This window comes from Capra hircus, chromosome 6, assembly GCF_001704415.2.
Source record: "Capra hircus breed San Clemente chromosome 6, ASM170441v1, whole genome shotgun sequence".
In the NCBI taxonomy this organism is placed as follows: domain Eukaryota; kingdom Metazoa; phylum Chordata; class Mammalia; order Artiodactyla; family Bovidae; genus Capra; species Capra hircus.
The window spans coordinates 91,474,844-91,498,506 of record NC_030813.1 but is presented as its reverse complement, the minus strand read 5'-3'; the positions used below and the strand labels follow the sequence as shown (position 1 = coordinate 91,498,506).

At 39.8% G+C, this 23,663-nt stretch overlaps 1 protein-coding gene across 9 annotated transcripts in view; it reads right to left on the bottom strand.

Moving 5' to 3' along the window:
- Positions 1–23,663, bottom strand: part of ART3 (ADP-ribosyltransferase 3) — a 140,261-nt gene that overhangs the window by 12,054 nt on the left and 104,544 nt on the right. For 7 of the 9 annotated variants that reach the window (XR_001918205.1, XR_001918204.1, XM_018049598.1 and 4 more), the window contains exons 1-3: positions 20,129–20,232; positions 18,885–18,962; positions 13,665–14,376 (exon numbers count right to left, since the gene is read on the bottom strand). Coding sequence is in view for 7 of the 9 variants with exons in the window: in XM_018049598.1 (XP_017905087.1) it covers positions 13,665–14,376; positions 18,885–18,953 (781 nt within the window). In the remaining 2 variants the exon portion in view is untranslated. Of the gene's footprint in view, positions 1–13,664; positions 14,377–18,884; positions 18,963–20,128; positions 20,233–23,663 lie in introns of those variants that run through there. The other 2 variants (XM_005681783.3, XM_013964733.2) reach the window with 1 other exon arrangement.

The window sequence follows — 23,663 nt, the reverse complement described above, 5'->3', positions numbered from 1 at the left end:
CTATGTAGAGGATTGTGTCATCTGCAAACAGTGAGAGTTTTACTTCTTCTTTTCTAATTTGGATTCCTTTTCTTTCTTTTTCTGCTCTGATTGCTGTGGCCAAAACTTCCAAAACTATGTTGAATAGTAGTGGTGAAAGTGGGCACCTGTGTCTTGTTCCTGACTTTGGGGAAATGCTTTCAATTTTTCACCATTGAGGATAATGTTTGCTGTGGGTTTGTCAAATATAGCTTTTATTATGTTGAGGTATGTTCCCTCTATATCCTGCTTTCTGAAGAGTTATTATCATAAATGGATGCTGAATTTTGTCAAATGCTTTCTCTGCACCTATTGAGATAATCATATGGCTTTTATTTTTCAATTTGTTAATGTGGTGAATTACATTGATTGATTTGTGGATATTGAAGAATCCTTGCATCCCTGGGATAAAGCCCACTTGGTCATGGTGTATGATCTTTTTAATGTGTTGTTGGATTCTGATTGCTAGAATTTTGTTAAGGATTTTTTGCATCTATGTTCATCAGTGATATTGGCCTGTAGTTTTCTTTTTTGGGTGGCATCTTTGTCAGGTTTTGGTATTGGGGTGATGGTGGCTTCACAGAATGAGTTTGGAAGTTTCCCTTCCTCGGCAATTTTCTGGAAGAGTTTGAGTAGGATAGGTGTTAGCTCTTCTATAAATTTTTGATAGAATTCAGCTGTAAAGCAATCTGGACCTGGGCTTTTGTTTGCTGGAAGATTTCTGATTACAGTTTCAATTTCCGTGCTTGTGATGGGTCTGTTAAGATTTTCTATTTCTTCCTGGTTCAGTTTTGGAAAGTTGTACTTTTCTAAGAATTTTTCCATTTCTTCCAAGTTGTCCACTTTATTAGCATATAATTGCTGATAGCAGTCTCTTATGATCCTTTGTATTTCTGTGTTGTCTGTTGTGATCTCTCCATTTTCATTTCTAATTTTATTGACTTGATTTTTCTCCCTGTGTTTCTTGATGAGTCTAGCTAATGGTCTGTTAGTTTTATTTATCCTCTCAAAGAACCAGCTTTTAGCTTTGTTGATTTTTGCTATGGTCTCTTTTATTTCCTTTGCATTTATTTCTGCCCTAATTTTTAAGATTTCTTTCCTTCTACTAACCCTGGGGTTCTTCATTTCTTCCTTTTCTAGTTGCTTTAGGTGTAGAGTTAGGTTATTTATTTGACTTTTTTCTTGTTTCTTAAGGTATGCCTGTATTGCTGAACTTTCCCCTTAGCACTGCTTTTACAGTATCCCACAGGTTTTGGGTTGTTGTGTTTTCATTTTCATTCATTTCTATGCATATTTTGATTTCTTTTTTGATTTCTTCTGTGATTTGTTGGTTATTCAGCAGCGTGTTGTTTAGCCTCCATATGCTGGAATTTTTAATAGTTTTTCTCCTGTAATTGAGATCTAATCTTACTGCACTGTGGTCAGAAAAGATGCTTGGAATGATTTCAATTTTTTTGAATTTATCAAGGCTAGATTTATGGCCCAGGATGTGATCTATCCTGGAGAAGGTTCCATGTGCGCTTGAGAAAAAGATGAAATTCATTGTTTTGGGGTGAAATGTCCTATAGATATCAATTAGGTCTAACTGGTCTATCGTATCATTTAAAGTTTGTGTTTTCTTCTTAATTTTCTGTTTAGTTGATCTATCCATAGGTGTGAGTAGGATATTAAAGTCTCCCACTATTATTGTGTTATTGTTAATTTCCCCTTTCATACTTGTTAGCATTTGTCTTACATATTGTGGTGCTCCTATGTTGGATGCATATATATTTATAATTCTTATATCTTCTTCTTGGACTGATCCTTTGATCATTGTGTAGTGTCCTTCTTGGTTTTTTTTCATAGCCTTTGTTTTAAAGTCTATTTTATCTGATATGAGTATTGCTACTCCTGCTTTCTTTTGGTCTCTATTTGCATGGAATATCTTTTTCCAGCCCTTCACTTTCAGTCTGTATGTGTCCCCTGTTTTGAGGTGGGTCTCTTATAGACAACATATATAGGGGTCTTGTTTTTGTATCCATTCAGCCAGTCTTTGTCTTTTGGTTGAGGCATTCAACCCATTTACGTTTAAGGTAATCATTGATAAGTATGATCCCGCTGCCATTTACTTTATTGCTTTGGATTCGAGTTTATACACCCTTTTTGTGTTTCTTGTCTAGAGAAGATCCTTTAGCATTTGCTGGAGAGCTGGTTTGGTGGTGCTGAATTCTCTTAGCTTTTGCTTGTCTGTAAAGCTTTTGGTTTCTCCTTCATATTTGAATGAGTAATCAATGAATACAGTAAAGCTACAGGATATAAAATCAACACACAGGAATCCCTTACATTCCTATACACTAATAATGAGAAAACAGAAAGAGAAATTAAAGAAACAATTCCATTCACCATTGCAAAAAAAGAATTAAATACTTAGGAATATATCTACCTAAAGAAACTAAAGACGTAGAAAACTATAAAACACTGGTGAAAGAAATCAAAGAGGACACTAATAGATGGAGAAATATACCATGTTCATGGATCGGAAGAATCAATATAGTGAAAATGAGTATAAAAGTAATCTACAGATTCAATGCAATCCCTATCAAGCTACCAATGGTATTTTTCACAGAGCTAGAACAAATAATTTCACAATTTGTATGGAAATACAAAAAACCTTGAATAGCCAAAGCAATCTTGAGAAAGAAGAATGGAACTGGAGGAATCAACCTGCCTGACTTCAGGCTCTACTACAAAGCCACAATCATGAAGACAGTATGGTACTGGCACAAAGACAGAAATATAGATTAATGGAACAAAATAGAAAGCCCAGAGATAAATCCACGTACCTATGGACACCTTATCTTTGACAAAGGAGGTAAGAATATACAACAGAGAAAAGAATCTCTTTAACAAGTGGTCCTGGGAAAACTGGTCAACCACTTGTAAAAGAATGAAACTAGAACACTTTCTAACACCATACACAAAAATAAACTCAAAATGGATTAAAGATCTAAACGTAAGACCAGAAACTATAAAACTCTTAGAAGAGAACATAGGCAAAACACTCTCTGATATAAATCACAGCAGGATCCTCTATGACCCACCTCCCAGAATATTGGAAATAAAAGCAAAAATAAACAAATGGGACCTAATTAAAATTAAAAGCTTCTGCACAACAAAGGAAACAATAAGCAAGGTGAAAAGACAGCCTTCAGAATGGGAGAAAATAATAGCAAATGAAGCAACTGACAAACAACTAATCTCAAAAATATACAAGCAACTCCTGCAGCTCAATTCCAGAAAAATAAATGACCCAATCAAAAAATGGGCCAAAGAACTAAACAGACATTTCTCCAAAGAAGACATACAGCTGGTTAACAAACACATGAAAAGATACTCAACATCACTCATTATCAGAGAAATGCAAATCAAAACCACAATGAGGTACCATTTCACACCAGTCAGAATGGCTGCGATCCAAAAGTCTACAAGCAATAAATGCTGGAGAGGGTGTGGAGAAAAGGGAACCCTCTTACACTGTTGGTGGGAATGCAAACTAGTACAGCCACTATGGAGAACAGTGTGGAGATTCCTTAAAAAACTGGAATAGAACTGCCTTATGACCCAGCAATCCCACTGCTGGGCATACACACCGAGGAAACCAGAACTGAAAGAGACACATGTACCCCAATGTTCATCACAGCACTGTTTATAATAGCCAGGACATGGAAGCAACCTAGATGTCCATCAGCAGATGAATGGATAAGAAAGCTGTGGTACATATACACAATGGAGTATTACTCAGCCATTAAAAAGAATACATTTGAATCAGTTCTAATGAGGTGGATGAAACTGGAGCCTATTATAGAAAGTGAAGAAAGCCAGAAAGAAAAACACCAATATAGTATACTAACGCATATATATGGAATTTAGAAAGACAGTAACAATAACCCTGTATGCGAGACAGCAAGAGAGACACAGATGTATAGAACAGTCTTTTGGACTCTGTGGGAGAGGGAGAGGGTGGGATGATTTGGGAGAATGGCATTGAAACATGTATAATATCATATATGAAATGAATTGCCAGTCCAGGTTTGATGCATGATACTGGATGCTTGGGGCTGGTGCACTGAGACAACCCAGAGGGATGGTACAGAGAGGGAGGAGGAAGTGGGGTTCAGGATGGGGAACACGTGTATACCTGTGGCGGATTCATGTTGATGTATGGCAAAACCAATACAATATTGTAATTAACCTCCAATTAAATAAATTTATATTTAAAAAAAATCTGGATAGCTCCTTCCCCTTTTTGATGGCTTAGCATAGAGATGGCTCAACAAATCTGAGAACAAAACAGACTAACCCCAGCCACTGGAGTCCCGAGGCTCTTCCTTTCTAACAAAGTTACTTTTCGAGTCAGAGAATGTTGATATTCCTTGCCCTGATTGCTCTATTAACATGTAGAGTATATTTATATATATAGTCTGGTCCCTTGCTATAGAAACACTGTCCAAAATGCCAGATGATCTATGATCAGCGTGTTCAGTAAAATAATGAGAGTTCAGAGGATGACGTATGCACTACTACTTCTCTTACGAGTTTTCTTCCAGTAAATCATATTATACCTACACTGTAAGGTACATGAAATCTCAAAGCTATGACTTCCTACCAGGAATTTATTTATTAAGTTTCTTTTATTCATTTATTCACTGCTTACTGATCTCTGAATGGGTGCCAGGGCCAGACACGTTTCTAGACTCTTGGGGTAGGTCTTAGGTCAGTGAAGGAAAAAGTAAAACAACAACAACAACAAAAAACACTGCTCTTTAGACATTTTCATTCAAGTAGCAGAAGATAACAATAAACACCTAAGTATCATATATAATCCACAGGTGAATTTGCCGCTACTGCCTCACTCCCCTTGTGAGCTGCCAGTCTGCTTCTAAAGGTGCTGGACCACAATCTTTTCTGTTGTCTCTGATGATACCTTCTTCCAAGCTGCATTTTTTTCCTCAGTCCTGTTCAAATGCAACAAATAGGCTCTTTTGGCCACACAATTCATACCAATTGCTATCTCTAAACTTTATTTATATGTGAATTCTCTATCATGAAATACATACACGCACACTCATTCAGATTTAGCATTGCTGAGGTATTTATGGATGTGCAGTGGTCTAGTTTAGGGGTACCAGCTTCTTTCTGCTTAAAGGTTAAGTTCTCCCAAGTAGATAATTTATTCCAGAGTCATCTTGTCATAACTATTCTACATCAAATTTACGTTTCTCTGCTCACACTCAGAACATGTTGAGCTTCTTGCTCACATCAGTCCACGCTGGTGCAGCATTTTCCAGTCTGTTCCTCGTTAGTCTCAGAGACAGACCACGAGAAAAGTATTCTGTAATCAAATAGTTTAGGAAAAGTCACATTCTACATCACCTACTCAGAAATTCACATTGTAATAGGTTGGTACAAAAGTAATTGCAGTTTTGGATTGTGAATTTTCAATCATTATTACTAGGCTCAAAGACATTTCTGTTAATCAAAATAGCAACCATTACAATAACATTTTTGCCAAAGAGAAATAAGTTTGTCTATTACTGCAGCATAAAAATCCACGCTTCGGGATTCAGTAAACTCTTCTGCCTCTTTTTGGTTGTGGAAGTGCTTTGCCTGCAAAATGTTGTTGAGATGCGTGAAGAAGTGGTGGTCAGTTGGCGAGAGGGCAGGTGAATATGGCAGATGAGGCAAGACTACATAGCGCAACTCATTCAACTTTTGAAACACTAACTGTGCGACACGTGGTCAGGCATTGTCATGGAGAAGAACTGGGCCCTTTCTGTCGACCAGTTCTGGCTGCAGGCGCTGCAGTTTTCAGTGCATCTCATCAATTTGCTGAGTCTACTTCTCAGTTATAGTGGTTTTGCCAGGATTCAGAAAGTGGTAGTGGATCAGACTGGCAGCAGACCATGAACAGTGACCATGACCTTTTTTGGGTGCAAGTTTGGCTTTGGGCAGTGTTTTGGAGCTTCTTAGTCCAACCACTGAGTTGGCTGTCCCCGGCTGTCATATAAAATCTACTTTACATCACACGTCACAACCCGATTGAGAAACGGTTCGTTGTTGTATAGAATAAGAGAAGACAACACCTCAAAATTACAATATTTTGATTTGCAGTCAGCTCATGACTCAACCACTTATCGAGCTTTTTTACCTTTCCAGTTTGCTTTAAATGCCAAATGACTGTAAGATGGTCATTGAATTCTTCTGCAACTTCTCATGTAGCTGTTAAAAGGATCAGCTTCAGTGATTGCTCTCAATTGGTCGTTGTCAACTTCTGATGGCTGGCCATTACACTCATCTTCAAGGCTCTCCTTTGCAAAACTTCTTGAACCACCACTGCACTGTATGTTCATTAGCAGTTCCTGGACCAAATGCATTGCTGAAGTTGCAAACTGTCTCTGCTGCTTTATGACCCATTTTGAACTTGAATAAAAAAATCACTCAAATTTGCGTCTTGTCTAACATCATTTCCCTACTCTAAAATAAATATAAAGCAAGCAGCAAATAATAAGTCATTAGTAAAAAAACATAAAGTGAGAAATGTGCATTAAAATGATGTATAACATAACCACATTTATTTACATATTCCAACATCAAATGTTCAACAATGTAAAACCACAATTACTTTTGCATCAACCTAAAACATCATCTGAGAAATCTCACCAGTAATAAACTGTTTAACTCTGTTCATTCTGCATGTCCGACACTTACTTCACCATAAAACAGAAATTTGCTAACATTCTACAGAACCAGTGTTTCAGAGCTCAGCTTTGGACAAATGCTGAGTGGGTTGATAGCCTCATAGGCAAGAAATCCAGAAAAATGTGTTCCGATGTTGAGGCTGACTTTGTTAGTGTAACCTCAGGCAAGGCATCTAACCTCTCAATTTCTAGCTTTCCCATTGGTAAATGCTGGTAACTACAGGCTCTCCTAGACTTGCTTTAGGTTTCTCTCAGTATCTCTAAGTATAAAATGTGAATGAAAGCACTCTGTACAAGCTTAAATAATACAGTTTTAAATCTTACTTTTGGTGTCTCTTCAAGCATTTAATTTCCATCTCATGCATATTCTTAAGTAATATTTATTCTTAAATAGTAATTTTATGCCCAAGTTCCTCTTATCAATGGTCTAATTTGTACTGTGATCCACAGCTAAGTGTCAACTATCTCCCCTCCTGTAGGAAGTTATCCTCAATTTGGCCTTCTCTCATTTCTCCTCTCTTTACTCCTTTGGTCATTTGTTGGGAAATTCTGCCACTCCTCTGGTATGCAGTTCTCCAAGGGCACAGACCTTATCTTCAGTACCTGGCCCATAGCAAGAATTCAGTTTAAAACTGAGCTGAATCCTAGATTGTTCCATTTTTAAGAATTATATCATCCTGTTTTCAGTTATAGTACCCACAAAACTGGGGGAGCCTACCACATATTTATCCCTGGAGAAGGAATTGGCAAGCCACTCCAGTATTCTTGCCTGGAAAATCCCATGGACAGACAAGCCTGGTGGGGTACAGTCTATGGAGTTGAAAAAAGTCAGACACGACTGAGCAACTGAACACACATACCCCACGTATTTATAATTCATCTACAGTCCTCTCAATCCAACTGCAGTTTTCAAATGGGGTCATTTTAAACGATAATTAATGTAGCCTGATTACACAGCTGACATTCTACTTTTATCAGGTCTTCTAAGAAAACAGTACAAAAGAGGTTTCAGTTCAGTTCAGTTGCTCAGTCATGTCCGACTCTTTGTGACCCCATGAATCACAGCACGCCAGGCCTCCCTGTCCATCACCAACTCCCAGAGTTCACTCAAACTCATATCCATCGAGTCGGTGATACCATCCAGCCATCTCATCCTCTATCGTCCCCTTCTCCTCCTGCCCCCAATCCCTCCCAGCATCAGAGTCTTTTCCAATGAGTCAACTCTTCACATGAGGTGACCAAAGTATTGGAGTTTTAGCTTCAGCATCAGTCCTTCCAACGAACACCTAGGACTGACCTCCTTTAGGATGGACTGTTTGGATCTCCATGCAGCCCAAGGGACTCTCAAGAGTCTTCTCCAACACCACAATTCAAAAGCATCAATTCTTCGGTGCTCAGCTTTCTTCAGAGTCCAACTCTCACATCCATACATGACCACAGGAAAAACCACAGCCTTGACTAGACGGACCTTTGTTCGCAAAATAATGTCTCTGCTTTTGAATATACTATCTAGGTTGGTCATAACTTTTCTTCCAAGGAGTAAGCGTCTTTTAATTTCATGGCTGCAATCACCATCTGCGGTGATTTTGGAGCCCCAAAAAATAAAGTCTGACACTGTTTCCACTGTTTCCCCATCTATTTGCCATGAAGTGATGGGACCAGGTGCCATGATCTTCGTTTTCTGAATGTTGAGCTTTAAGCCAACTTCTTTGCTCTCCTCTTTCACTTTCATCAAGAGGCTTTTTAGTTCCTCTTCACTTTCTGCTGTAAGGGTGGTGTCATTTGCATATCTGAGGTTATTGATATTTCTCCCAGAAATCTTGATTCCAGCTGTGCTTCTTCCAGCCCAGCATTTCTCATGATGTACTCTGCATAGAAGTTAAATAAGCAGGGTGACAGTATACAGCCTTGATGTACTCCTTTTCCTATTTGGAACCCATCTGTTGTTCCATGTCCAGTTCTAACTGTTGCTTCCTGATCTGCATATAGGTTTCTCAAGAGGCAGGTAAAGTGGTCTGGTATTCCCATCTCTTTCAGAATTTTCCACAGTTTATTGTGATCCACACAGGCAAAGGCTTTGGCATAGTCAATAAAGCAGAAATAGAGGTTTTTTCTGGAACTCTCTTGCTTTTTCCATGATCCAGCGGATGTTGGCAATTTGATCTCTGGTTCCTCTGCCTTTCCTAAAACCAGCTTGAACATCTGGAAGTTCACAGTTCACATATTGCTGAAGCCTGGCTTGGAGAATTTTGAGCACTGCTTTACTAGCATGTGAGATGAATGCAATTGTGCGGTAGCTGTGGCAATTTTCCCATAAGGATGGATCTAGTGTTTGTTACCACTAGTGAAGTGAAGTGAAGTCGCTTAGTCGTGTCCGACTCTTTGTGACCCCGTGGACTATAGCCCACCAGGCTCCTCTGTTCATGGGATTCTCCAGGCAAGAATACTGGAGTGGGTTGCCGTTTCCTTCTCCAGGGGATCTTCCCAACCCAGGGATCAAACCCAGGTCTCCTGCATTGCAGGCAGATGCTTTAACCTCTGAACCACCTCACTCCTATATCCTTGGATTAATACGAGTATCTCTTTGACTACCAGGAATTATTTTCTCCACTTCCAACCAACTGAACTATTTTCTTTGGCTAACTAGTTCTTGTAAGGCCCACAAACGTTTTATCTTGGAAATCACAAACAAGTTTAATACAGGACTGTGTTAGCACACTAAATTTAGCACAGCATAATTTTTAAATCACTTTTAGAAACGTTGCCTTTTTTCATCCAGAGTTATTTTCAGTTACAGTAGAACAAGGTTCTAACTACATCCTCCTGGCTGAGCTTTTAAAACCCCTGGTTATCATCCTTCACAGTGTTTCAAACAGCCTAGTTTTAATGATCACTTCAGGCTGTTTTCGATCCTGAGTTTCCATTAGTTATCTCCAGATGGCAGCAGAGGACATCAGTTGAGACTCCAGTTTAGAGGTAAAAGTGAAGTTGCTCAGTTGTGTCAGACTCCTTACGACCCCATGGACTGTAGCCCGCCAGGCTCCTCTGTCCATGGGGATTCTCCATGCAGGAATACTGGAGTGGGTGGAACATGCCCTCCTCCAGGGGATCTCCCCTATCCAAGGATCGAACCCAGGTCTCCCACATTACAAGCAGATTCTGTACCATCTGGGCCACCAGGGAAGATAAAGCAACACAGTCAAATGCAGGGTCTGACTTTGTCAGAGCTCTCCAAACAGTATACATGTGAGCCTCCAAAAAGGTTTTTCCCTTGTAGCTGGTTTGAAGATTAACCTGCTGTGTGACCTCTGGCTAACTTTCTGGGAAGGCCCTCAGAAGTTTGCCCATTCTCTTCCCCTTTCCTCACACTGGGCTAGTAACACACTAGCCCATGTAGCTCTGAGTCCTGGCTCATTCTGGATCAACCCGATGGCTCCACCCCTTTTATTGTAATCATACTCACAAACGTGAACTCTGTGCACTCCACTGCCCACCTCTGTCCTTCAACCAGATACCAGATTTGGCCTACTGTAGCTATTGTAGCCAGGGCTTCCGTGTAACCAATGTCTCTCCAACGGCCTTTGGCTGAATGCACCACTGAAAGTGGTATCATTTTGTCAGCCCAGCTGCAACTGGGTTTCTGGCCATAACATGCTGGTAAAATTGAACAGGTTCTGGGGTGGAGAACACAGGTCCTGATTTGTAGTGTTTGCTGATGTCCATGGTATAACTCTCAACCATGGCCAATTTCAAGCCACTGTGATGTACTGGGGAACTGGGAAGAGAGAAATGCCCACAGTTAGCAACCATGAGCTGCTTTGAGGGGCTTGGTTTTGGTCAGGTCCGATGCATGTTCGGTGAAGGAAATGGGCACTTTTCCTCTCAACATAAATTTGCTCACTCCAGCCTTCATCTGTCCCTCAAGGAGAACAGTTGTCTTATTTCCAACTCAGGATCAGGACTAGAGTGAGGCAAAAAAAGGTATGTAGAGTGCAAAATTTAAGGAAGCACTCATTCTCTGGATCATGCAGGCACAAATGGTGCATGTATATGACCCTAAGCATGAAGATTTCCTTAAAGTCTTCCTTTTGTGCCCCAAGGATCTCAATGGTTACACAACTTCTGCCATTAAGTCAAAAGTGGACCAGCTTCCTCCCTACTCCATCCTCCAGGTATAGTATCTCACAAGCACTTTTCTGTTCTTTTTTTAATCTCATAACGTGCTGCACATTTGAGTTTCGGTCTAAACTTCTATCCCACTTCCAAGGCCCTACTTCAGTACTTTCTCTGCTTGATAAGCAGCCATAGTTTTGGGTTCAGCTAGACAATCACATTCATGAGACCCCAAAGGCATCCCCTCACCAGTTTACTTGGTTTTGTAGGCAGAGAACAGAGGATACTCCTTCAGAGTGACATGGGATATAAACCTCCAACACAAGTCCTCACAGCAATCCAGGGCTGTTCTTCAGTCCCCAGAATGACAGCTCAGGTACAAGGCGACGAGATTACACAGGTGGGTACAGGACCCATCCTAGTTTAGCATCCTCATGCCACATACAGAAGACAACATCTCTTACACCAGTCAGTCCATGAGTGCACTCCAGCCCTCAGCAAGAAGAATACTTCAGTACATCACACCACATTCAAGAATGCCCAAAGCTATGGCTTCCCTCCAGTTATTTATACTTCATTCATAATCTCTCAGCTCATGCACTCTAGCAATCAAGGGTTATGTTTACCATTAGGCAGCGCTGCATGGTTACACAGCTGTCATTCCCTCTGTAGTAGATTACAGAGAAACAGTGCTAGAAGATCATCAAGAGGCTATTTTCATAGGATGAAGGAGAAATGGTTTTGTTAACCCTTTACTCATATACAACAAGGCACAGTATCATAAAATTTCAGAATGCTGGGGATAAGAAAATATCTAGAACCTCCCAGAGGAAAAAACGGGTCTCACTCAAAGTTTCAGTGATGAAAATGGCTTCACATTCTTTAACAGCAACATCAGAAAGTAAAAGACAGTGGAGGAATATCTCCAAAATTCCAAGAAAAATAATTCCCAAAACAGAAATACAAATCTACAAACTATTATTCAAGTCTTTAAAGATAGATTTTTAAGATGTACAAAGTCTTAGAAAATTTGCCTGTCTCTTTCCTCAGAAAGCTTCTGAACAGTCTCTACCCCTTCCAAAGTAAGGAGTAATTCAAGAAAGAGGAACAAATTCAAGATATAGGGGATTCTTCATAGGGCAGAAGCAAAAGTCAGTCTCAGAACAGCAGTGAGGAGAGATTTCAGGATATTTTCACAAAGCAGGACGATGGAGTACAAGGAGGGTGGTGGGGGGGAAGAGTATCTGATACGCCTAAATTTTATTCAAGGAGGGTGGGGGGGGAGTATCTGATACGCCTAAATTTTATTAAGAGAAGATGTGCATTTTTAGCAGTTTATTGATGGCATGTAAAAAGCTAAGGAAACAAAAAATCATACAACTAGTAACTCTGGAGCAAAAGAAGTACTTAAAAAGAAAAGGTAGCAGTCTTATCTACTCTGGGAGAATGGGAAGGGAAAATGCACAAATATTGAGAAGGGTGATGTTTATCAGATACTTTTAATTTACTGACCTAACAGCTATTTCTTATTCCCTTCTCCCCTGCCTCCTTACACAATAGAGGCTGGAAAAGCTAATTACTCCTTTGCAAGATTTTCTTGTAGTTCAGCTCAGTTCAGTCGCTCAGTCGTGTCCGACTCTTTGCAACCCCATGAATCACGGCACGCCAGGCCTCCCTGTCCAGAGTTCACCCAAACTCATGTCCATTGAGTTGGTGATGCCATCCAGCTGTCCCATCCTCTGTCGTCCCCTTCTCCTCCTGCCCTCAATCTTTCCCAGCATCAGGGAATGAGTCAGCAGATGACCAAGTAGCTGTTCCAGTCAATAACACACAATCTGGTGAAATCTACCTGGAGTTTCTGGGGAAGCTTTACCCTCTTGGTTAAACAGGCAGATTTGGCCGCCATCCTCCTTTCCCTTCATTTCATCTTGGACATGGACTGATGCCTATATCTGCCAACAGTCACACTGAAAACACGAATCAACAAACTCAATATGCTAAAGTTGGTGGGCAAGAAACAAAGAGTCTGAGTTACTCATGATGTAGCTGAGTTCCTGTACCAACTCTGGACAGCCCACCTGCAGTTTTTTGATTAAACGGGAGCCACCAGGCAGGTTTTCTGTTACAACTGAATGCAATAAAGAACTCCTAATTAATGTAGGGTATATTAGGGCTAAATACTTATTCCCTATAAGTATTGGGAAGTCAATAAATAATGTCTAACATTTTAAAATCAAGAAAAACATGCTGAAGCATGTTATTTACTTAGAAACATGCAGTAAGTATCTAAAAAATAGTTAAAAAACAAAAAGGGTGCCACTGAGGAGTGGTAATTGGGTTTAGAAAGGGGTAGGCAGGGCTAGGGCTATTTTTCACTGTAAGCCTTATATGGAGGGTTCTGAACCAGACACTTCTCTGTTGTGGGGGCTGTCTGCGAATAGTTGGGCAGTGCTCTTTGGCCTACACCCACTAGACGGTGCTAGCACACGGAGATGGTGCAACAATTAAAAATGTTTCCAACTACGGTCAACTGATCCTCCCAGACAAAACTGCTCCTGGTTGAGAACTATTACCTTATATTACCATTTTATTTTTTTAAATTTTCAATAATACTGTATGATTTTGATAAAACTAAATTATGGATAAAGAAACTAACGGTATGAAAAGAGCTAGACAGGAGACCACCAATGACTTTTCTCCCTTCAAGACTCCCACTTTCCTTTCTGACTTCTCCCTGGGCCTAAGAGACTCCCTCTTCCCGTCCCAGACACACACAGACAGAACAGAGACACTTACCACCTAGAAATGCACACTCATAGTGGCTGCAGGTCTTGTTTGTGCTCTGAAGGATAAGGTTATTGCCAGCCTCATCCTGTGACACATGAAAAACCTCATTCAGAGGTATTAAAACAATTCTTTCACTTTCTTTATCAAAAAATTTTTCAACGGCAACTCCAAAACATGTTTTGATGGTTAACAGAACATGTTGGCCATCAGCAGCTTGAGGTTTGGATGAATATGCCAAGGTGAAATGGCCAAGTCGGGCTTGGTTCAGCTCTCCAAATGTAAATGAAGTATTCAGCCTTACGCTGTACACCACGTTTTTGTAACTGTTCTCACAAGATCTTCTCAGCAACTGCAGGGCTTTTGTCAGATAAAAATGGAAAGCTTTGAACTGGAAGCCATAGACATAATCTTTTCGAGACTGGCCAGCCATTTCCATAGCTTCATTGAACAGATGGTAAAAGGAAGACTGCTCTTGAGCTTCAGAAATATAGGCCATCAGGGCTATACCATAGTTATCCTTGAAATTCACAGGGAGAAAGAGCTGAGGCTTCTGAGCTTCCCACCTGGCTTCTGCATTTTCCCACACATCTTCTAAGAGCTGGAGGCTTGCTTTTTCCTCCTTGAACAGTTGAGGAACATATTTGATTTCCATCCGGTTAGCACATTTCAGGTATTCATCATCAAATGCATTATGTGCCATATCTAACATTTCAGCTTTTACCTGCAAAGGAAAAGGAAATTAGTACTCTTGAAATAAAAATACTTAGTGTATATCATTTTCTCTCAATTGTCTGCAAAGAATCCTGCATCCTCTCAAACCCTGCCAAGACTCTCTTCCTTGCTCACAATGAACTTCTGGTATCTTTTTATATAGGAAATATATTCCACTGTTAGTGGTAACTTCTCCCAGCTGTGACATATTTACATCAAAGAGTAAACGGGAAGTATGAGCATGACCATGCCTGTAAGTCATTCATCTGAACCCTGTAGTACAGAGGAAAGAAAATGAGTGTCAAAAAAAGAAATGGGTGGCAGTCCTGGCTCTGAAAGATATTCTTAGCTTGATTTCCTCAACCACTCAAGACTACTGAGTGAATCTGAAATACCTTGTGTGAAACACTTTACTAGATGGATACATACATAAAGGCAAATATTACCCCTTTTTCTTTGAGGACACCGCTCCTTTTTCTGTATGGTTTGGCTAGGACTAATTCTGCATCTTCAGCCCCTATTATAAGTAATGATGCAGGCTTAAAAACCAGAGCACTCCCAGATAAACAAAAGGCTTTCTTTTCCTTCAACCATAAGCTCTAAGGATAATATTGGCTTGGGGAAGCCAATAGTTATCCTTTTAGTCCCTTGAAGAATCCTGTCTGCAAATAAAGCCAACAAAGAAAGGTTTGTAGAGCTTAGAGGTGAAGAGAGATGAGGTCCTGATAACATTACTTAAGGCCTGAGTCTAGCATTACCTGAAAGCTGTATTTTGCTTCGGTTGTTAGAAACAGTAAATTCCCTATTCATCTGGGCTTTTTGTTCTATGCAACTGGAAAAGGACTAAGCATCTTTAAATGATACACATAACATAAGAAGCACGGTAGTGTAGTATACGTAACACTAGCTTTGAGCCAGATAGATCTGGGTTCTAATTCCATTTCTGTTACTAACTAGGTACTGATTACGTATGGCACTTGACATTTTTGAGCTTCAACAGCTCTAAGGGAATACTTCTTAGACTCCTTTGCATGTCCAGCATATTCCAATTGGCCATTAAAGGTCACAGTTTCTCAAGGCTATTTATTTTCCAAATCTCAAGTCTACCCTTAGGCAATGATGTAAGACCCATAGTTTCAATGATCATCTGAATATCTCTGAGGTGTTATGTAAGTGCAAGATCTATATATCAACTACATAATTAATAACTCCATTTGACTTCTGTTATCAACTGCCTGCTTAATAATTTCACTTGAGGTGCTCAAAGATCCTTCAAACAAACCAATCTAAGAGCAAGGCCAAACTTACAACCCTACCGTCTACAGCTGGCATCAAAACCTAGTCCTTATATAAAACCATCCATTCATTTGTGAAATTTTCTTAGATTTCTCCTTCTCACTCATGCCCTGCACTCCTAAGGCCTAAAAAAACTTCTCCAGAGTGCTTTCTGTGTGTGCAGCACTAAGTGTTCATATATATTAACTCATTTAATCTTCATGGTAACCCTATCAGGTAGGTTCAGTTCAGTTCAGTCACTCAGTTGTGTCCAACTCTGCAACCCCGTGGACTGCAGCACGCCAGGCCTCTCTGTCCATCACCAACTCCTGAAGCTTACTCAAACTCATGCCCATCAAGTCAGTGATCCCATCCAACCATTTTATCCTCTGTTGTCCCCTTCTCCTCCTGCCTTCAATCTTTCCCAGCATCAGGGGCTTTTCCAGTGAGTTAGTTCTTCGCATCAGGTGGCCAAAGTATTGGAGTTTCAGCTTCAGCATCAGTCCTTTCAATGATTCAGGACTGATTTCTTTTAGGATAGACTGGCTGGCTCTTCTTGCAGTCCAAGGGACTCTCAAGAGTCTTCTCCAACACCACAGTTCAAAAGCATCAATTCTTTGGCACTCAGCTTTCTTTATAGTCCAATTTCATATCCATAGGTAGGTAGGTACTATTATTAGTCCCTCTTTTAAAATGAGGAAACTAAGGCAGGGAGACTAACTTGTACGGAATTCAGATTTGAACCCAGGCAATCTGGCTCCAGAGTCTGTTCCTTAACCAAAATACGTTTCTGATGATAAAGACCACTGACATTTCTATAGTACTTAAAAAAATAAAAGAATTTAACTTTGTCTTTATAACAACACTTATGAAAGCTCTGGACAAGTAGTGCTAGTAGGAACTGTACTGACATCAGAAACTGTCTGATTACCAGGCACAAAATATTCTACTGGGAAAGTCACTGAGACCCCTGAAATTCTAGGTCCGTAGGTCAGTTTCTTGAAGTGGGAATTTGAGCTTTACTAGATCAAATCATTGCCATCTCTGAGCCAAGAAATACACTTTCCTCCACAGCACAAAATGTACCAGAGTGCATCCTGGGCACCAATGTCTAATTTGTCGTCAAGACTTCAACATATTATAAGACATCATGCCCTGAAACCACCTCCCACATTCCTCACATCATATCCAAGAGTTGATCCACTATGCTCCTGTCTTTCCCCTGTGCCTCTAACCAGTCTCTACATGTCTAATTTTAGACTTCAAGTCTTTCTGGCCCAAGGCCACAGCTGATTGTGTGTTCTGAACAGTGAGTACCTTGAGCAGTGAAAAAGCCCACAAATGCCACCACCATTCAGGGAAAACTGAATGGACATTAAGGAACAGGTACAAAGCCTAGGTGAACCTACTAATTATATTTTCTTCCTGAGTTATCCACCGAAACAAGGCTATATGGATGAAGCTTAATTACCAAAAACTTATTACAAAAATGTAAAAATGATTTTAAAAGATATCAAAGTTATGAAACATTCATAAATAAACACATCAAAATTATGTTGCAGAAAAATATTAAAAAGGCAAATGAGTGAGATACCACCTCATATCCATTAGGATGGATATAAAGATAAGGGAAAACAGCAAATGTAGGCAATAATATAGAGAAACTGAATCCTCATACACTGCTGTGTAAGTAAAAATGCGGAAAACAATTTGGCCGTTCCTCACAATGTTAAAACATTGAGCCACCATATGACCCAGCAATTATATACTTCTGGTATAAACCCAAGAGAACTGAAAATATATATATTCACACAAATATATGTTCACACAAACAAAAATCTGTTTGCAAAAGTTTGTGGCAGGACTATTCATTCATAAGTCCTGAATGAGGAAATGGCAACTCACTCCAGCAGTCTTGCCTAGAAAATCCCATGGACAGAGGAGCCTGGGAGCTCCAGTCCATGGGGTCGCAAAGAGTTGGACAGGACTGAGCATGCATACTCACATTCATTCATAAGAATCAAAAAGTGGGGTCAACTCAAATGCCCAACAATTAATGAATGGATAAACAAAATGTGGCATAACCATGCAATGTAATATTACTATACTACAAAAAAGAACAAAGTACTAATATACACTGCAACATGTACGAAGCTGGAAAATGTTATGCTAAAAGAAGCCACCGAGAAGGCCAGATATTGTATGATTCCATTCAGATGAAATGTCCAGAATCTGCAAATTCATAGAGACAAAGCAGATTAGTGGATCTCAGGGGATATAGGGAAGAGGGAATTGGAACTGACTGCTAACAGCTACAGGGCTTCTTTTGGGGGTGACAGGAATCCTATCATGAGATAAAGTGATGATGGTTGCACAACATAGTGAATATATGACAATCACTGAACTATATACTTTAAAATGGTATCTTTTTATATGAGAATTACACTTCAATTTTCTAAAAGTCACACTGCAAAACAGGTAACAGAATATACAATGATTCTATAAACAATATTTCAGATTATTAAACTCAAAATGGATTAAGTTTTTAAGAATTTAACACATTTTAAAGAAGGTGCTTCAAATCAGTGGACAAATACTCAGTAGTGCTGTGAAAGCTAACAATGTGGGGGGAAAAATCAATGAGATACCTGGCTCATATTTTACATAAAAACATGTTACAGAATGTTAAAAGATTCAATTGTAAAAAATAAAATCATGAAAGTTCTATCAGAATAAAAAGAATGCTGAATGGGAGAAAACAGCCACTATATAAAACATGGGAAGCAAGTAGACATGGCACTGTCAACGTATATGAAGAAAAACACATGTTTTTAGAATATCCGATGCCACGAACAGACACCTATAGCATAGTATTAACTTAAAAAGGTAAAAAGAAAAAACACCATATGTAGTATGAATCTACCTTGTAAATTATAAACATGAATACATAGAAAAAAGCTGAGAAGCCTACACACCAACAGATTAAGACTCATTCCCTCTGGGTGGAAAACTGTGGGTGATTTTTACTTTCCTCCCTTTGTCTATTTTTAATTTTTAATTTTTTACAGTTAACATGTATCAGTGTGTAAAAGGTAAGATCTAAAAAACAAACTTATTTAAAAAAACTAACATTATTATTATATCTGTCCTCATTTCTATCATCAACCCACACAAATGCCTCAGGCAACCTTATACCAAGAGTTCCTGTTCCAATGACCACATGCTTCCCATTCCTAACATTACCTGGAGGATGTCCATTAGAATCATAGGTGCCAACAGCACGGTGACCATTTCAAAATGTCCTGTCTTCATTTTTCTCTTCTAAATTAAAATGAAAGAATTCCAATTTAGTAGAAGTTTAGAGAAGTAGAACAGGATGATACACATGATATACATTTTTTCATTCTGGGTAAGAGTGGGTATCATGATGGTTAGGAAGTGATTATGAATAAATTCCCAATGGCTGAAACGGTCATTAGATTTTGTCTGGTGATCTAACACCTTCATTCTACACATGAGGAAACAAAAGCTCAGAAAACTTCAGATATTTGCTCAGGATTAAATCTGTCAATTTCCATTCTCCTTTAGAATGTTGTCTCTCCCACCAACAGTCACTGATAGTCAATTATTCTTCCTCCCTCTCAATCTCCCCTCATCATACACAGGAAAACACAAACTGAACAACAAAAAAGAGAAAGAAAAACACAACACCATTGCAGATTGGTTTCCTAGCTCCCTGTCTCCAAGAATTCTCCAGGAGTTAGTATCCACACACATCATTCATTCTTCATCCTCTCTGCAAACCAAGTGACACCCATTTGGTAGGATGGAGACAGGTAGTGGTAAAAACCAGAAGGTTATCCGGGGTGTTCTCTTCCTCCCAAATATTCACATTTAAGAGACACCAAGGATAAACAAGCATCCTGAATAACTTGCTGAAAGCAGGAATGAGAATAAGAAGGTGAACAGGAAGCAACTCTGGTAAGATTATATAACTCTACTGGCTGTGTGCCCAATATTCATCCCAACATTCATGAGACAGAAGCAGGTAAACAGGAGGGTAAGAGGCCATCAAGGGCTGAAGGCGTCCCAGAATCACTAACTGATTCAATTAATTAAAGGCTGTTTTTTGGCTTTTTCTACACACCTAAAACAAAGTTGACATGGCTGGAACTGAACTGAAATCTCTTTTTCATCCTACCAATCACCATATTCTGGCACCTGAAAGTGGGGATGAACAGCACAAGGGAAAGAAGACAGTCTTCCGTTTGGCCCCAGATTACCATCTTTATTCACAAGCAGTCTCTTTCATTACAGATATTAAAAGATAGCACAAAAATGCCACTTCTGTGTTAAGCATCCCTTTAGAAAAGAGATTTTGAAAATAACACTTGACAGATAACTATTACAAGACAAGCTCTGAATGAGGATTTTCTTGAAAAATCTTCACTTCCGTAGTCTGAATGTAAGTAAGTCAAAATGTTTACCTGGCTTTTCTGCCTGTGGAGTTTTAAATGATGCTAGGTCTCACTGTTTCCCCACTCTCTCAGTTGTGGTGAGGGTGTCTTCAGGATAGGAGGTTGTTGACACTGAGAGCTGAAAAGGGAATGCTTTTCTTTTTATAAACATCCCCAGCAGTAGCTTGGCAGTGGCACATTACCTCATTTGTGTTCTGCTATTTATATCTGGCCCCCACACTATCCCTTGGAATCACCACAGTTAACACATGAAATCTCCAAGAGGCTTGTAAAGCCACAGCAATTCCCTCCAACCACACAGCATGTTCAGTCTGAGCCCTCAGATCTGAGCTTCTCAGAGAGTGATCACACTTCCCATTCCTAACCTTTTGACCCTTTGATTCTGAGATGTCAAGCTAAAGCAAGGATTTTACCCTCGCTAGATGGTTCACATAACTCAGAGGACTTCCTGTATTAATCACCGGCAACGGTGATGGCTATCACCATTCACTAAACCGGCTTACTGTGCCAGGTGCTGGGATGCACAAGGAAAACAAATCCGAAAAGCACTCAAACTAACAAAAGATGTGAAACTTATCCAGAATACATGTTAAGAACCTTAAGTACAAAGCCCAGTGAGAGTACTAAGAAGGGAAGGACTTGGCAGTATCTGCAACTATAGCTCTCATTTGAGTAAAGTACACCTAGTAAATACATTGACTGCAATGTTGAAGACCATATGTTATTTGTTGTCCTTCACCATCTCCCAGAGTTTGCTCAAACTCATGTCCATTGAGTTGGCGATGCCATCCAACCATCTCGTCCTCTGTTGTCCTCTTCTCTTCCTGCCTTCAATTTTTCCCAGCATGTAAATAATGCCATTCAGAACATAAAAGTACAAAAATCTTTTCAACTGTTTTAATTTTCTTTGAGTTAATACTCAGAAGTGGAATTGTTAGATCATTTGTTGTTACTGTTGCTGTTCAGTCACTAAGTCATGTTCAACTCTTTGTGACCCCATGGATTACAGCACACCAAGCTCCTCTGTCCTCCAATATCTCACAGAGTTTGCTCAAACTCATGTCCACTGAGTCGATGATGCTATCTAACCATCTCATCCTCTGTCACTCTCTTCTCTTTTGCTTTCAGTCTTTCCCAGCATCAGGGTCATTTCCAATGAGTTGGCTCTTGCATCAGGTGGCCAAACTATCAGGGTTTCAGCTTCAGCATCGGTCCTTCCAGTGAATATTCAGGGTTGATTTCCTCTAGGATTGACTGGTTTGATCTCCTTGCTGTCCAAGGGACTCTCAAGAATCTTCTCCAGCACCACAATGCAAAAGCATCAGTTCTCTTGTGTTCAGTCTCCTTTATGGTCCAACTCTCATATCCATACATGACTATTAGAAAAACCATAGCTTTAACTATACAGACCTTTGTCAGCAAAGTGATATTTCTGTTTTCTAATATGCTATCTAGGTTTATCATAGCTTTCCTTCCAAGGAGCAAGCGTCTTTGAATTTTACAACCGCAGTCACCCTCCACAGTGATTTTGGAGCCCAAGAAAACACAATTCTGTTTTTCATTTTTTGAAGAACTCCCCATATTTCTCATAGTGAATGCACCAACTTGGATTCCCATCAAGAGTGCATAAGCATTTCTTTTTCTTCACATTCTCCAAAATTTGTTGTCTTTTTAAATAATAGCCATTCTCACAGGTGTGAGGTGATAGTTCATTGTGGTTTTGATGTGCATTTCCCTGATGATTAGTGATACTGATCTTTCTATGTGTCTGCTGGCCATTTGTGTATATTATTTGAAAAAATATCTCTTCAGGTCTTCTGTTCATTTTTATATGCATTATTTCTGATTGAGTTGTTATGAGTTCTTTACAAAGTTTGGATACCAACCCTTTATCATATGTATGATTTGCAAATATTTTCCACCATTCAGGTTGTATTTTCATTTTTAGATGCTTTCCTTTCCCGAGCAGAAACTCCTTAGTTTAGCTGAGTACCATTTTTTGATTTTTGCTTTTACTGCCTTTGCTTTTGGTGTCAAATTCAAAAAATCACTGCTAAGACCAATGCCAAGGAGCTTACCACTTATGTTTCCTCTAGGAGTTTTACGGTTCAGGTCTTACATTCAAGTCTTTAATACATTTTGAGTTAATTTTTATGTATGATGTGAGAGAGTGGTCTGATTTCATTTTTTGCATGTGCCTATTCAGCTTATTTAACTTCTATACAGAGTACATCATGAGAAACACTGGACTGGAAGAAACACAAGCTGGAATCAAGATTGCCGGGAGAAATATCAATAACCTCAGTTATGCAGATGACACCGCCCTTATGGCAGAAAGTGCAGAGGAACTAAAAAGCCTCTTGATGAAAGTGAAAGTGGAGAGTGAAAAAGTTGGCCTAAAGCTCAACATTCAGAAAACGAAGATCATGGCATCTGGTCCCATCACTTCATGGGAAATAGATGGGGAAACAGCGGAAACAGCGTCAGACTTTATTTTTTTTGGCTCCAAAATCACTGCAGATGGTGACTGGAGCCATGAAATTAAAAGACGCTTACTCCTTGGAAGAAAAGTTATGACCAACCTAGATAGTTTATTCAAAAGCAGAGACATGACTTTGCCGACTAAGGTCCGTCTAGTCAAGGCTATGGTTTTTCCTGCGGTCATGTATGGATGTGAGAGTTGGACTCTGAAGAAAGCTGAGTACCAAAGAATTGATGCTTTTGAACTGTGGTGTTGGAGAAGACTCTTGAGAGTCCCTTGGACTGCAAGGAGATCCAACCAGTCCATTCTGAAGGAGATCTGCCCTGAGATTTCTTTGGAAGGAATGATGCTAAAGCTGAAACTCCAGTACTTTGGCCACCTCATGCGAATAGCTGACTCATTGGAAAAGACTCTGATGCTGGGAGGGATTGGGGGCAGGAGGAGAAGGGGATGACAGAGGATGAGATGGCTGGATGGCATCACTGACTCGATGGACGTGAGTCTGAGTGAACTCCGGGAGTTGGTGGTGGACAGGGAGGCCTGGCATGCTGCAATTCATGGGGTCGCAAAGAGTCGGACACGGCTGATCGACTGAACTGAACTGATTCAGCTTTCCCAACACCATTACTGAACACCATTCCCAACACCATTTACTGAAGAGATTCCTTTCCCCATTGTATATTGGCTCCTTTTTTGTAAGTTAATTGACCATATATGCATGGGTTTATTTCTGGGCTTGCCATTCTAGTTCACTGATCTATGTGTCTGTTTTTATGTCAATACCACACTGTTTTGATTACTATGCATGTGTGTTAGTCGCTCAGACATGCCCAACTCTTTGCAACCCCATGGACTGCAGCCCCCCAGGCTCCTCTGTCCATGGGATTCTCCAGGGAAGTATACTGGAGTGGGTTGCCATTTCCTTCTCCATTTGAATACTACAGCTTTATAATAAAGTTTGAATTGTGGCACACAATACTTTAAGCTTTGTTCTTCTTTCTCAAGATTGCTTTGGCTGTTTGAAGGTTTATGTGGTCCCCCCAAAATTTTGGGTTTCACTGG